Below are 14,621 nucleotides of genomic sequence, written 5' to 3'. Positions count from 1 at the left end.
ACAGCAGGGGGAACAGCAAGACACAAACAATCCTTTAGAAAAATAGTTCTTTAATTGTTAAAGCATTCACAGTCTGATAGGAACAGGGCACGTGCCTCGTGCTGCACAGGTATGGCTGCTTTTGGCCACTCTGAGCTATGTGATAGCCAAAGGCTTGTGGAAAAGGAGCCAACCCTTTCCCTGTGGCACCTTCCTGGGCACCCAGAGAATGGCTCATCATCCTATGGGATTGCTCTGACCTCTTGTCAGTGTTGAATCCTGTGTACAGCTTCATCAGGCCTGGGCTGGAGGTCCCTGCTTCCCCCCAGTCTCAGTCACATGAGTCCTTAGCCAAGTTGTGGAAGAAGAAGCGCAGCTTGCCCTGCACCAGCTGGCGGTAGGTGAGGAAGATCTCAGTGACGTGAGTCTGTTCAATGGAGCGTGGGGAGCAGCCTGGCTCCCAGGGCCCTTCCTGAGGGGCAAGAGTGAGATGGGGGGGGGTCACAAATGCCATCACGCCCAGCTGACACCTGCCCTGAAGGTGTCCTTGCTCACGCGGTGAGGCCTCACCTCCCAGCCAAAGGTCTGCAGGAGCAGGAGGAAGGAGCTGGCGTGTCGATAGAGCTGGCTCAGCTGCCCAGCCCCGCATTCCTGGCTCACCTGGCCCTGAGCCTCTGTCACAGCGCCCACCAGCAGCACCAGGTTGCACAGGATCTCACGCCGCTTAATCTCATCCTGTGGAGCAGTGTGTGTGCTGACCCCACTGGCGCTGGGCTGCAGGCCCATCGTTCCCGTGCCCACCCTTGATACAGATGGATCCTCCACCTCATCCCCACACAATGCTCCTGTGCCACCAACTGTTCCTACAAGCTTCTTGTTCAGCTTGTTTGGTGACCGTATCCCTCTGCTTACCCAGGGGCTCGTTCTCAAGTCCCATGGGCACCCCAGCACCATCCTCCCAACCCCTCTCACCGATTTGTTTTTCCACTGTCGCATGTTGAAGTCCACCAAAGGCAGAACCACGGGGCAGCTGAGTGCAGGTAGTGCCTGGCACTCGCTCTGTTGGGGGAGAAGAGCTGCTGCAGTGAGATGCCAGGAGCTGCTCCCAGCTCTGTCTTGCCAGCCCAGCCTGGTACTGGGTTTTGGGGGGCACTGCTTCCTCACCACTCTCTTCTCCATGTCCTTGGCCTCCCCGATGTACTTCTGGATCAGTCTATTGTCGCAGATTGGCCCCATTGGCCTGGCATGGCCCTCTTTGACGTGCAGGAGGAAAGATGTGAGGAGCAGTAGTCCTGAGAAAGAAGGGGATACCCGTGTGCACCTGGCCGCCCTCCTCAGAGAGCCCCAACTCAGGTAACGCCTACAGCAGCAACTGCTCTGCCTGGTCTGGTGGTGTCTGGGATTGCCTTGTAGTAGGGCGTGAGGAGGTTTTGGGGGCTGAGAAGGGTCTTGTCTCCCTCCTATTCCTGGGGACATGTCTCTGTCTGAGCAGAGGTGGGATTTCCCAGCAGTGCAGAAGGGCTGGGGGGAAGTGACAAGCGTTAGTGCTGGGTTTTAGGCTCAGCTCCAGCCCGGGAAGCAGGCAGGGAGCTGTGCTGTGTTCCCTGCGCAGGCCCTCCTCTTAGGAGTTTGTGCCAGGAGCAGCTCTGGCTGTCACGTGCATTTCGGGGAATCCCTGCCTGCAGCCTCCCGCCGTGCACGTCGGCTCCTCGCCACTGCAGCAGCCAAGGGCTCGCCTGTGCATGGCCTCGGCCGGCACCACGGGCACGTTGCTGCCCCAGGCACCCCCTCAGCTGGCTGACTTCTGAGCTCCATGCTGCTGACTGCCATCTCTGAGAGCCCTCGGTTCATCCACCTGTGTCCCTGCTCGCTGCCACCTCGGCATTGCACCTGTCCCCAAAAGGATAGGGCAGAACCTGCTCCCCGAGGCTGGACGCAGCGAGATGCCAAACTGGCAGTGGGCAGCTATAACCAAACCAGAGCCACCCTTAGCATTCACTTCCAACGTGTGGGGTGAGGGCTGTGCCCGTGCCAGGGAGGCTGGGACTGTGATTTGGTTTTCCACTGCCGCAACAGTGCCCCTTCCCACTCGTGCCCGTCCCCTTCACCCCGCACTCACTGTTCAGCTCCATGCTCTGCTGGGGGCTTCAGCCCTGCATCCTCCACCCTGGGGCCAGCGGCTTCTCCCCGGCTCCCGTCCCCCTTCCATGGAGAGCAGCTGTGGCGCGGGCCCCCCCGCAAGCCACCGGGCCGGGATGGAGAGCTGGGGGCTGGGAACACCCCTCGGGCAGCACAGCACGGCGCAGCACTCTGGTCCGGCCGCTGTGCCGGGGCAGCGTGATTTCCTGTTGTGCTGCTGCTGACCTTCGAGCAAAAGTGCTCCGGGGGCCCTGAGGACGGCTTCCTGCCTCCAGCCGCTTCCTCCCTTGGCTCCGGGATCGGGAAGGGCGTCCCCAGGCACTCACCTGCCCCTCACCCTGGGCGTGAGTGATCTGCAAGTGGGATATCGGCGCTTGGAACGGCGGCCGTGCCTATCTGTGACACAAAGGTGGTCCTGGAACCGGCAGGATAGACGCGTCAGTGGTGCTGTGTGCCGAGAGACAGTAATGGGGAGTGGGAGCCAGGAAATGGGTTTTTTTTTGGTGGAGAGAGCTTAGAGAGACCCCCAAAGGCAGGAGAGGGCACACGTGCCCATGTGCACATCTGTACTCACGTGCGCACCCACACCCCCACTTGCACCACAGCCCCACGCGTGCACTGTGGGTTGCATGCTCACGTGGCTCCTATGCGCTCCACCATCGTGCAGCCCCCTGCATTCACACCTACACCCCCTCCGGAGCCCCCAAACCTCATCGTCCTGCACGCTACGCACAGCACTGCTCTGGCACGCTCGCACCCCGTCCCCATGGCCAGCGGTTCCCGGCAGCCCCCGATCAGGTGACAGCAACCGGAGTAAACACCTCGGCCCCACCGTGCCCACCCGCCCCACGCCCCCCTGGCTCCGCAGCCATCAACCCACCTTGCGGGTGGCGGGGGGTCCTGGTGGGTTCTGGCAGCCCCGTGGCTGTGGGGACGGCGCTGGTGACGCAGTGCAGCCCGGTTTGGCGGCAGCCGTGAGCGCCGGGGTCAAACACCGCTGGGCTTCCCCCTACGGCCGTGTCCCGGCTCTGCGGACGTGACGGGCTGCAAACGCGCCCCGCTGGCACCCTGGGACAGCTCTGTCCTCACTCCCAACTCTGATCCCTTCTCACAGTCCCCAGCGTTATGCCCCGGTCCCCGTCCCTCTCTGGCCACGCAGCCCCTCACAGCACCGGGCTGAAGTTCTGCAGTGCCCCGTAGCCTTCATAATAAGGCAAAAAGCTCGTTGGGGAAATGGGGCAGCTGGTACGTGGCAGGATGGCTGCTGGATGCCGGTGGGCACCAGAGCACGGCAGGGTGCCCTTCACCCCAAAACGCTCCTTCCAGCAACGCCAGCAGGCAGCTTGCTGTTTTCCTGCTGGGAATGGCACTGCTGGGATGTGCTGTCCTGGGGGGACGCAGAGCCGTGCAGCTGGCCGGATCCCAGTGCTGTGTTTCCCACCTCTGCTTACAGGGTGCAAAGTGCCGGGAATCCTGCTGCGGGGAGCGGCCGTTCGCACCCACTCCAACAAGTGCCAAGGGCAGCCAGAGGTGCCAGGCAGCGGGGGAGGACGGGGCAGGTGACACAGCTGCTGTCGCCGTGGGCCACCCAGGTGTCCCCAGTAGGCACCCCCAGGATGTTGGTGCAAAGCAGTGGGACACGGGAAACCAACGTGGGCTTTGCAGGCAGGGGGGGGGGCTAGGGGGGGGTCTGAGCCCCCTTTGAAGCCCCCATAAAAGGGTCCGGCATAAAGGGAAGAGAAAGTCAAAGGAACAAAGAGAGCAGCTAATCCCGGAGTGAGCAAACAGCCCCGTTTGCTCAGGGCCCAGCTGGGCACAAAGGGGCTGGGGAACAAGGGACAGAGCCGGGGGTGCCAGCAGGATGCTGTGAGCAGGCCCTGTGCTCCCCCCACCCCACCACAGGCACAGATCTCAACCCCCTCCGGTCCTGTTTTACATTTGCAAATTGTCAATAAACATCCGTGGGCAAACAGAGCTCTCCGTGCCCCACCGTCCCGCTCCCAGGAGCAGCCCGGGGAGCCGGTAGGTGCTGTGGATGGGAACCTGGGCAGAGGGCCGGCACGGTTTGCCCATTCCCCATATCCCACAGGCCCTGCACAGGGGATGTCTAGTAGGGGGTTGCCAGGATAAACCGTGCTGGGCCCACAATGAGCAACAGCGCTGCCATGGGCACGCCCAGAGCTGTGGCCAACCGTGCCCCATCTGCACCAAATGCTGCCCTGCTGCACTCCTTGCCCGCTCCACTGCCCGCATGGGGGGCACCAGCAGGGTACCTCCCTCCCTCCCTCCCCTGGGGTGGTGAAGGGGTTAATGCCAGGCAGCCGAGCCGCAGGTGGGCGCAAGAATGAAATTCCTTCTCGCCGTCCCGTGAAGTCTGGGCACAAATATTTGCCTGCATGTCCGGTGGGGAGGGGGGGAGACCACCATCGATTGCTCTGGGAGTGTGCTAATCCCCATGCCAAACAGGCCCCCCCCGTGCCCCACGCGCCCCCTGCCTTCTTCCCATAGGGATGAAGGGGATGTCTGTGGTTGAGGGGGCACCGGCACCTTTGGGTGCCCCATGGTGGCTCACTGGGAGTGGGCACAGTGCCCCGAGCATAGCACGAGGATGCTTTGGGGTCTCTGCCCACATCCTGTCGTCCCCCCCCTCCTCCCCCCGCCATAAGGCAAGAAGGGACGGAGAGCCCCATCCATCCCCACCGCACTGAGAACACGCAGTCCCTAATAAACTCCATGTGTCTGGAGACGAAAAGCAGCCGCTCCCCCAGCTCCCCGGCTGCACCCCCTCACCCCATACCTGCCACCCCCAAACACCCTCCGCCTCCAGACCCCCCCCCCTGCCTTCGTCTGGGGCGGCCCAGCCCTGCGAGCCGCCTGCCAGTTGTGCAAATATTGCCGGAACGGCTGCAATCCCCGTGTCCAACGTGAATTATGAGATATTTCCACCCATTACGACAGCACCCCCCTCCCCACCGCGTATGTGCGAGGCCGGGGGGGATTAGTCACGGGGCACGGCTTCGTTCTGCACAGAGGTTTGGGGAGGCCATAGTGGGATGGGCGAGGGGGGCTCTTTTTGGAGAGTGGGGTGTCCCTGTGGCTCTCCAGCTCCGGTCGGGTCCGGTCCCCATTGCTCACGGCACGGGGTGCCAAAGTGCCTGGGGGAGGATGGAGGCCGTGGGAAGGGGTTAGGGCGTGCGGTTTCGTTTCGACCCCATCCCTGGGGAGAAAAGAGGCTCCTTCCTGCCGCCCCGAGCCCGGCTCATGTTCAAAGCCTGAAGCAGACAGCAGCTAATAGGGACAGACAATAGGGAGCTGCGTGGGGCGGCAGCGCTGGCACGGGCACCCCAAAGCCAGGCACGGCACCACCGGGCAGAGAGGGACCCACCAGGGATGGTGGCCCCTCTGAGTGACCCTTCGTGGCCACACGGCCACAGAGCCCGCACAGCCCACGCAGAGCCCACACAGCATTCTGGGGTGCAGGGGAGCAGCGTCATCAGTGTGCCCACCCTGATGCGCTCTCGGCACCCCCATGCCACGGGGCCGGGCACCTGCTCCAGCTTACGGGGTGGCACAGAGTGGCCGTGGCTGCCTGGCTCTGTCCCCATGCAGCTCCAGCTGCCCGCAGCCGGCAGCCCTGTCCCGTTGGGGCTGTGCCGGCGCCAGGCCCGGCTGCGGGGCGCCTCAGAGCCGCCTTTGTGCCGGGAGCTCCCAGTGCATGTGCGGGCGCCGGGAACCAGCTGGCGGCACCGGGACCCCTTCCCACCCCAAAAGTACGGAGACCCCTGGGGGGCACTTCCAGGACTTTACAGGGCCGTGTGGGGCTGTGGGGTAGGGATGCCCGTGCGTATCCTATCTCATCCCACGCCCGTTTCCTCCCACGCCACGTGCCCCCGTTGTAGCAGTGACACCTCTCTACCCCCGTGCCCTCCCCATGCCTCAGTTTCCCCCATGCCAAGGCCGCGGCTCTCCCAGCTTTCCTTCCTTCCCGGGAAAGGGGAGGGAGCTTCCCCTGTTGCTTCCCCACATCCCCGCAGCCGAGCCAGGAGACTGTGACGAGCTCCGGGTGCGCGGAGCCAGCGGCGGATTCCTGGCACCGGCGGGGCGGCCGACAGCCATCGCCCGCCTCCTCCTCCCCGCTCTGCCCCGCTCGCTCCCCGCCGTTCCCCCCGGGCTGCGCCACGGTGGTGGGCACCGGGCGGTGACGCTGGCACGGCCACGCAGCCCCCAGCCCTCCCCTGCCACCGGATCCCAGGCCAACAGGGACAACGGGAGAGAGGAGCAGGGACAGGTCGGTGGCACTGACGGGGTGGGCAGGGGAACGGGGTGCCACGCTGCCGGGCATAGCCCACTGCGAGCAGTAGGGCGTCGCGCATGGCATGTCCGTAAGTGGCCCGGCCCTGGAGGTGCCAATGGGATGTCCCGATGGGGAAACCCGGCTACCCCTTGCCGGGGCTCGCTCGTGCCAAGAGGGGTGGGGGAGGGCACAGGGATGGGGCACCGTGGCAGCAGGGGCACGGTGCGTGGGGTTGCAGCCCCCCCAGCCGCGCGCTGTGCTGCGGGGAGGCCCAGGAGGAGCTTTCTGGGGAGGTAAGGGCCTGTTGTGCTCCAGCTGCGCCGTGTTTCCCTAGTTACACCGTGCAGCTGGCCGGCTGTTTGCACCGCCCAGAGTTGATTTTGGCAGCCCAGCGCTTCCCCCTCCTCCCCTGCACACCCGCCTGCCTCCCCAGTGGTGGGGGGGACCCGGCACCCCGTTCCCTCCCTGCTGGTGGGGGAGACACGGGTGGTACGCACCACCACCCCCCTCCTTGTGCCCTGTGCCTCAGTTTCCCCAGCTCGACTGCGCTCTCCCCAGGCCTTCCCATGGTGTCTGCTCCCTGCCCACCACCGCTGCTGCCCTCATCAGCCCGGGCACATGTGGGTGAAGAGCAGGATCCGTGCTGGGTGCTGTTCCCGTACCCTCGGCCGCGGCACCTCCCTGGGACCCCAGGTCTTGTCCCCACGCTCGTGGGAACGGTCCTGTGGTCCTGCTCTGGGATTGCCATCTGCACCAGGATTTGGGGATGCCAAAGGCACATGTTGTGGGGTGCGTGAGTCTGACATCACACGGCGCAGTGCAGATTTGGGGGGGGATGCTGAGGGGAGATGTGCCTTTTGTCCCATGGGTGACCCTATGGTGTGAGGGAAATGAGGGCTTGCAGGGCTTTATGTCCTGGGGGAGTGTGAGGAGGGATGTGGATTGGGGTGTACTCATGGTGTCCAGCGCCCAGGAATACCCCAAGCCCCACAGAGTGGGATGTGGGTGTGGTTCTGCATTGCCCCAGTGAGTGCTGTGCGGATGTGAGGGGGGTCCCCTGCATGCCAAGCTCTTGGGGGTGCCCCACACCCTGAGCGGGGGCGCATGGGTGAAGGGGTTGCCCATCACGCTCATGCTCCAGGGTTGCCATGTAAGTGGGGAGCTCCATACCCGAGGTACCCCATGTCTGGGAGGGGACCAGTGGTTCAGGGGGGGATCCCAGGGATGCTCCATGCCAAGGGGTCCCCATGGTGCTTCACGGACGGGGGGCTCCCTAGGATACCCGTGGGCGGAGGTACCCTATTCTCCCAGAGCGGGGGGTCAGCGGCTGGGGGGGTCCTTATGCCAGGGGGGCCGGGACCCGCTGTGGGGGGGGGGGCTCGGATCGCGGCGGGGGCGCGTCCCCCCGGCCGGCCGCTGCCTGCGCCTCATTAGCGGCCCTTTGTTTGCACAGGGCTCGCAGCTCCCGCTTGCCCATGCCGCCGCCTATAAAGCGGGGCCGGGGCCGGCGGCCGGGCAGAGGCGGTGGCAGCGGAGGCAGCAGGCAGCGCCCGGCCCCCCCTCCCCGCCCCCGGCCGCCCGGTTCCCCCGGTTCCCCGGCACCATGCGCACCGCCCTGCTGCTGCTCGCCCTGCTCGCCCTGCCCGTCCGCACCGCCCGCCCCAAGCTCGCCCTGCCCATCCGGCCCGACAGCGAGCCGCTGCCCCCCGGGGGGGCGGCAGGTAGGACCCCCTTCTTGCACCCCTTTCCCTTCGATCCCCCTTTCCGTGCACCCCCGCTGCATGCAATCCTTTTTCTTCCAACCCGTGCACCCTCTTTTCCTGCACCCAACCCGTGCACCCCTTTTATGCCCCCCAACTCCGTGTCCCCCCCCCCACCCCCCGCCTGCCTGTACCGCCGTTCGGTCCCAATAACCGGGTCCGTACCCGACGGGGCGGTGCCGGACGCTGTCCGCCCCATCGGGGCTGCGGCAGGGGGGTACCCGCGGCCCGGAGGTGACTTTTTTCTTGCGGGGGTGTTCCGACGATGGGGCGGGGGTTCATCTGCAGGTTGTGCCTTCGGGGGACGTTTCTACGCGCTGGAGGAGACGTGGCACCCCGACCTGGGGGAGCCCTTTGGGGTGATGCGCTGCGTGATCTGCCACTGCGAGACGGTGAGTGCCCCCCCCCGCCCCCTGCTAGGAGAGGGGACCCCCCCCCACCCCCCCCCACTTGAGGCTCTGCTGGAGAGGGGATCACCCCCCTTCATTCAGTACCCCCACCCCAAGGGAAAGGGCAGTGGAGATTCGTCCAGCCGGCCCCACACCTGGGTGCCCCCCAGCAGCGGAGGGTTAAAGGCTCATGCTCCATTCTCCTCCCTCCCCTCCTCGGAGACGGCCCCCCCTCCAGCATCCTCCCGAGGTGGGGCTGGAGGGGCCACGCACAGCTGGGCAGGGGGGTGGGGGCCGGGATTTGGCTGCCATACAAACAGCTGGGGGCTGCGCAAGGTGTGCGGGGCCCAGGGGTTGTGCAGATGGGCTGAGGGGTTCGGGGCTGTGCCAGGAGAGCACTGCTACCCACCACCGTGCCATCCACTGGAGCTGGGCATTGGGATTAGATGTATCTGTGGCACAATTTGGTACGGTTCTCACTACCCCAGCAGAGGAATCGCCGAGGGAAACCAGTGGGGAAAGTGAACTGCAAGAACATGAAGCAGGATTGCCCCGTTCCCACCTGCCCCCGTGCCACGCTGTTGCCCGGGCACTGCTGCCATACCTGTCCCAAAGGTGAGCGTGGTGCTGTCACCCGCTGCTGGGCTCAGCCTGGGACAGGGGACACGGGGCACCCCCACGGAGGGGCTCCTTGGTGTCGGGGTTACCTGTGCCACAACCATCTCCCCACTGTGCCTCCCATGCCAGCCTTGCCAGGAGCCCCGGAGAAGAGCTACAAGCCACCTTTTGACACCTTTGAGTACTTCCAGGACAAGGAGGACGAGCTGGACAAGCCGTACAATGACCGCTCCTACCTCAGCTCTGAGGGTTCGGCACGTGACGATGCCCGCACAGGTGAGCCCAGGCAGGGATTGCAGCGCAGGGCATCCCTGTGCTCCTTATAGTAATCGCTGTAATCCCCCATAGAATTCGTGGCCCTGCTGACGAGCGGCCCCGAGCCGTGGCACCCCACATCCAGCGCGGTGGCCAAGGCTCGCTTCACCCTGCTGCGCTCCTACCTGCTCTTCTCCATCAGCTACGAGCGGTGAGCACAGCCTGAAAGCCTAAAACCTGAGGGTGCGATGCTGCTCGTGCCTCAGTTTCCCCTCTGCACGCCCTCAGTGCTGTCACAGCGTTATGTCGGTGGGGTGAGATTTTGGGAGGGGGCTGTGGGTGCGGTGGGACGCAGGCACCGTGCCACCCTATGGCCCAGCTCATGGGCACCACCGCAGGACCCTAAATCCATGCCCTCCCCGGGTACCCGCTGTCCGTCCCTCTCTCCCTCTCTCCTTCCCTCACGGGTTGCTTCTGCTCTTCCTCACTTCCAGGCCCCTTTGCATAGTAAAGTGGTGACTAATTTCCAGCTCCAAGCAGGGGGAGCCAAACGGAGCCGAAAATGCTCCTAATTTACAGTCAGGCCGAGCGCTCAGCTCCCCTCCGTCCTTCCCAAATGCGCACCCCCCCACACACGGTGCCAACCTGGGGACCCCTGGGCACCAATGCCAGCTGGCACCCTGCTCCGTGTCCCCCCCCTTCCCCCCGGGCACAGCATGGGGTCGGTGCCAGGCGTGTGGGGAAGGGGTCCCTGCTGCTCAACCCCCGGTGCCCGCAGGCTGGGCCGGCCGAGCCGTGTGCGTTTCAGTGACCCCGAGGGCACCGTGCTGTTCGAGCACCCAGTGCAGAAGAGCGCAGCCCCTGAGGATGGCATGGTGAGAGGAGCAGGGAGGGCAGGGTGGGAGGCATAGCACACCAATGTCGGCGCCCCATGCCCAGCCCTGCTCTGCCCACAGCTCTGTGGGATGTGGAGGACAGTGTCCAAAGCCAACATACAGCTGCTGCGTGCGGAGCAGCTCCGTGTGTCCCTCGTCACCCGTGCGCAGCCCTCCGGAGAGGTGCATGGGCACATCCTGAAGCACCGGGCGCTCTTTGCAGGTAAGATCTCCCCCTCCTCCGCCCCAGTGTACCTCCCACCCATATACCCCCCTGAGAGGGTTCCCTTTGGGGTGCTCCTCATGTCCCTCTCCTTGCACAGAGACATTTGGTGCCATCCTGACCTCATCAGACCCCGTACACCTGGGGGCTGGGGGCATGGCCATGCTGACGCTGAGCGACACCGAGAACAACCTACACTTCATCCTCATGGCCCGTGGACTGCTGGAGCCGGGTGCTGAGGGTGAGGGTGGGCATGGGCACCCGCAAGGCATGGCATCACCAGTGGGGGGCTCAAGGGGTGCGTGGTGTGCAATTGGCTTGGGATGCGTGGGGTCGTGATGGCTGTGTGCAGGGGGATTTGGGGCGTGCATTTGGGGTACAGGGTGTGTGGGGGTGCAGTGGGCCGGAGTGCATGGGGGCGGGTGGGAGGTTGTGGCGGGGGGTTGTGCAAGGATGTGGGGTTGCAAAGGGGTGGGTTTGGGGAGCAGCGGGCACAGCCCCATGCCCAGCCACCCCCTGCAGCCCCAACCCCTCTGCCATGCCCAGAGTCCCCCTGGGTACCGCTGCGGGTCCGCATCCTGCACCAGGGCCAGACGCTGCGCGAGGCCCATGCCAACATCACTATGGAGGTACAGCCATCCCCATCCCCGTGCCCCAGGTATTCCAGCATCCTCCTCACCATTGCCTGTACCCCCAGGACCCCGACTTCGCGGAGGTACTGAGCGACCTGTCTGCCCATGAGCTGCAGTGGTTGGCACAGGGGCAGCTCCGCATCGTGGCTGACACCCAGGGCCGGCACCCGCGCCAGCTGGAGGGCACCATTACCGCCCGCCGCAGCTGTGACAGTGAGCAGGGCACAGCGGGGTGCGGGGATAGCATTGCCTCCACCCCATCCTCACCCTTTTCTCTGCTCTCTGTGCCTGAGTGCAGCCATCCAAAGCGTGCTGTGCGGCGCAGATGCATTGCAGCCCACCAAGACGGGGGCGGTGGGCTCGGCCAAGCTGGCGCTGCATGAGAACGGCACGCTGGAGTACCAGGTAATGGGGACAGGCACAGCACCGGGCACAGCACTGCACCCCACTGGTCACTCTATTGCTGCCCATCCACGCCTTGCCTGCAGGTGCGGGTGGTGGGCACGGGCAGCGAAGTGGTGGGGGTCACACTGGAGACCAAACCGCGGCGGAAGAACAGGAGGAACGTCCTCTTCGACATGACACCCAGCTATAGGGCTGGGATGGTGAGTGCTGGTGACACGGTACGAGGTTGGCACAGGCACAAGTGGGCACAACCCCGTATGTGTGTTCTTCCCCCCCTTCCATGCCAGGCTCAAGGAGTGTGGCACAGCCCCAGCGCCCGCGATGTGCACATGCTGCTGCAGAATGAGCTCTTCCTCAACGTGGCCACCAAGGACTGGGCAGAGGGAGAGCTGCGGGGCCAGGTCATCTCCCTGCCCTACAGTGGGCTCCTGGCACGCTACACAGGTACGTGGGGACGGGGAGTGGGGAGCGGTGGTGCAGCCCTTCACCCATCACCTCCCACCGCCCCTCTCTGTGCGCAGAGATGCCGGTGCCGCTGGCAGGGCAGCTGGTATCCCCCCCAGTGAGCAGTGGGGCCGGGGGCCACGCGTGGCTGTCACTGGATGAGCACTGCCACCTGCACTACGAGATTGTGGTGGCGGGTCTGGGCCGCCCGGCCGATGGCACAGTCAGTGCCCAGCTGCACGGCGTGGCCGAGCTGGGCGAGATGGGCACTCGGCCGCACCTGCACAAGCGGATGCTCAAGGGGTTCTATGGCACTGAGGTGAGGAGGGCGCACAGCAGGTACTCCACGGTGTCAGCACAGGTCTCAGGACAGTCCTCATATCCCCTTGTCCCCCTTGCCCTGCAGGCTCAGGGGGTGGTGAAGGACCTGGATGCTGAGCTGCTGCAGCACCTGGCACAGGGCACCGCATTCCTGCAAGTCAGCACCAAAGCACACCCGCGTGGGGAGATGCGGGGATGGGTATGTGCTCCTGACACGTCCCCAGGGCTTGGCACTGGGAAGGGGACAGCGTGGGGACTTGTGTGCCCACGGCCATGTGCTCCACCAGCCATGGTGCCATGGTGCCACCAGCCATGAGCATGCCTAAGTGGGATGCCCAGTGGCGTGCCCGTGGTGCCAACCCACTGCTGCCCTCCAGGTGCACATCCCCAACCGCTGTCAGCCAGGAGGGGCCCGCCTGTCCACCGGGGAGGCTGAGCTCTCAGAGGGCCCTAAGGGCAGGAATGTGGAACAGCTGAAAAAGGACCCCAACTCCTGCTTCTTCGAGGGGCAGCACCATGCACATGGCACCCGCTGGGCGCCTGACTATGACAAGAAGTGCTCCATCTGCAGCTGCCAGGTATGGGGCTATAGGGGTGAGCTGAGTGTGGCCCCATTGATGATGGATCCTTCAATGAGCCATGTGCCTGCTGTTCCCAGAAGCGCACGGTCATCTGCGATCCCATCCTGTGCCAGCCCCTCAACTGTACCCGCCAGGTGCACCCTGAGGAGCTGTGCTGCCCCATCTGTGAAGGTGTGGGGGCACAAGGAGCTCCTGGGGGGGGTGTGGGGCAGAACGGGGGGGCTGTGGGCAGTATCTCTATGGGTACAAGGTGGGGGTCCCACTCTGGTATCCTGAGCGTGCCCTCCCTGATCCCTGCAGAGAAGAAGATGGAGCAGGAGGAGCTGAAGCTGGAACGGGCACGGGACAGCAGCGAGGGTGAGTTTCCTGGGCACAGGCTGAGGGCACCACAGCCGTCACGTGGATGCTGTGCCCACCTCCTCCACTTTCAGGCTGCTACTTTGATGGGGACAAGACATGGCGAGGCTCTGGCACCCGCTGGCACCCTGTCGTGCCGCCATTTGGCCTCATCAAATGTGCCATCTGCACCTGCAAGGTGGGTGCCGGGGATCTCAAAGCAGGGGAGCTCCAGTGCCCCCCCTGAGCCCTGTGCATGCTCCCCACAGGGCACCACGGGTGAAGTGCACTGCGAGAAGGTGCAGTGTCCGCGCCTCACCTGTGCCAACCCTGTGCGCGTCAGCCCCTCCGACTGCTGCAAGCAGTGCCCAGGTACGTGCAGCCTGCTCCCCTCTTGTCCCCTGTGCCTCCCACACCCTGTGGGCATGCAGCCTCCCTGTGCCCTCTCCGCAGCCCCTGAGAAGAGCATCCCTGAGCTGACTGATGGCATGCAGGCGGACGGACCCCGTGCGTGCCGCTTTGGGCGCCGCTGGTACCTCAACAACGAGAGCTGGCACCCCTCAGTGCCACCCTTTGGGGAGATGAAGTGCATCCTGTGCTGGTGTGTGGTGAGTGTGCTGGGCATGAGGAGATGCCCTTTGCCACCCTGAGCGCTCTGGGGACAGGTGGGCGCAGAGCTGGGCAGGCGGTGCAGGTACCCCCCATGTCCCAGCCCTGCTTGTTCCCTACAGTCAGGAGAGACCCACTGCCAACGCCAGGAGTGCCCGCCAGATGCCTGTGCCAGCCCCACCAGGAGGGACAACCCCTGCTGTGCCAAGTGTCGCGGTGAGCGGGTGCTGCTGGACTCGGGCAGCCATCAGCACACTGTGCATTCCTGCACCCCTTCGGGGACCGTCACCCACCTGCACACTTTCCATGCCTTCATTTCACCCCATTTCCCCCCCGCAGCTCCGGATGCACCCTCAGAAAAGATGCACGAAGCCACAGCAGAGGCATGGAGCCGCTGAGCAGTGAGCGCAGCTTGAGAGCGCAGTGATACTGGGTGGCCCTACAGAGCCCCATCGCCCCCCCAGGGCTGGGCACGGGGCACAGAGGAGCAGGGATGGGGAAGGCACCCCCTCTGGGCACAGCCACAGTGCCGAGCCACCCTAGAAGCCAGCAGCAGGGCTGGGGGAGCCGGGGCACCCCGCACTCCCACCCACGAGCTCCCGGCTGGTGGGTGCAGCAGGCATTGTGCCCGCCTTGTACATAGTGTAAAATCCCTCTCACCCCCGTCTCGCTGTGCCCGCCCCAGCTCAGCTGGGCTTGGTGTGTAATTTATAGGGACGGGGGTCCCGATGTATTTATTAAAGACAGAGATATTGCCCATT

The 14,621-nt window shown here is 64.9% G+C and overlaps 2 protein-coding genes across 11 annotated transcripts; one reads left to right on the top strand and one right to left on the bottom strand.

Moving 5' to 3' along the window:
• Window positions 1–33: 33 nt before the first annotated feature.
• THPO (thrombopoietin) lies at window positions 34–3,101 on the bottom strand. 7 transcript variants are annotated; one of them, NM_001001784.2, is made up of 6 exons: window positions 2,999–3,101; window positions 2,099–2,533; window positions 1,144–1,271; window positions 952–1,038; window positions 550–714; window positions 34–451 (listed from the first exon to the last, which is right to left on the bottom strand). In NM_001001784.2, exons 2-6 carry the CDS (start codon window positions 2,109–2,111, stop codon window positions 311–313), a joined length of 534 nt encoding a protein of 177 aa, NP_001001784.1. In that variant the 5' UTR covers window positions 2,112–2,533; window positions 2,999–3,101; the 3' UTR covers window positions 34–310. The 7 variants fall into 7 exon arrangements, with proteins under 7 accessions (NP_001001784.1, XP_046754298.1, XP_015146872.1 ...); XM_046898342.1 differs by lacking the exon at window positions 2,999–3,101 and having other exon boundaries at window positions 550–1,038; window positions 2,099–2,300; XM_015291386.2 differs by lacking the exons at window positions 2,099–2,533; window positions 2,999–3,101 and having other exon boundaries at window positions 1,144–2,085.
• A 3,976-nt stretch (window positions 3,102–7,077) lies between these two features.
• On the top strand, window positions 7,078–14,621 carry CHRD (chordin). 4 transcript variants are annotated; one of them, XM_040705473.2, is made up of 23 exons: window positions 7,078–7,201; window positions 8,461–8,564; window positions 9,053–9,176; window positions 9,309–9,455; window positions 9,528–9,645; window positions 10,213–10,309; window positions 10,391–10,532; window positions 10,633–10,773; window positions 11,079–11,161; window positions 11,230–11,377; window positions 11,463–11,569; window positions 11,653–11,769; window positions 11,857–12,013; window positions 12,091–12,332; window positions 12,420–12,533; window positions 12,712–12,912; window positions 12,993–13,086; window positions 13,216–13,272; window positions 13,347–13,450; window positions 13,521–13,623; window positions 13,705–13,859; window positions 13,983–14,076; window positions 14,200–14,619. In XM_040705473.2, exons 1-23 carry the CDS (start codon window positions 7,192–7,194, stop codon window positions 14,256–14,258), a joined length of 2,718 nt encoding a protein of 905 aa, XP_040561407.1. In that variant the 5' UTR covers window positions 7,078–7,191; the 3' UTR covers window positions 14,259–14,619. The 4 variants fall into 4 exon arrangements, with proteins under 4 accessions (XP_040561407.1, XP_040561406.1, NP_990311.3 ...); XM_040705472.1 differs by having other exon boundaries at window positions 7,079–7,201; window positions 9,050–9,176; NM_204980.4 differs by lacking the exon at window positions 7,078–7,201 and adding an exon at window positions 7,930–8,133 and having other exon boundaries at window positions 9,050–9,176; window positions 14,200–14,621.

Source organism: Gallus gallus, chromosome 9, assembly GCF_016699485.2.
Source record: "Gallus gallus isolate bGalGal1 chromosome 9, bGalGal1.mat.broiler.GRCg7b, whole genome shotgun sequence".
Classification (NCBI taxonomy): domain Eukaryota; kingdom Metazoa; phylum Chordata; class Aves; order Galliformes; family Phasianidae; genus Gallus; species Gallus gallus.
The sequence above is the reverse complement of the archived record's forward strand: the minus strand, read 5'-3'. Positions and strand labels throughout refer to the sequence as shown.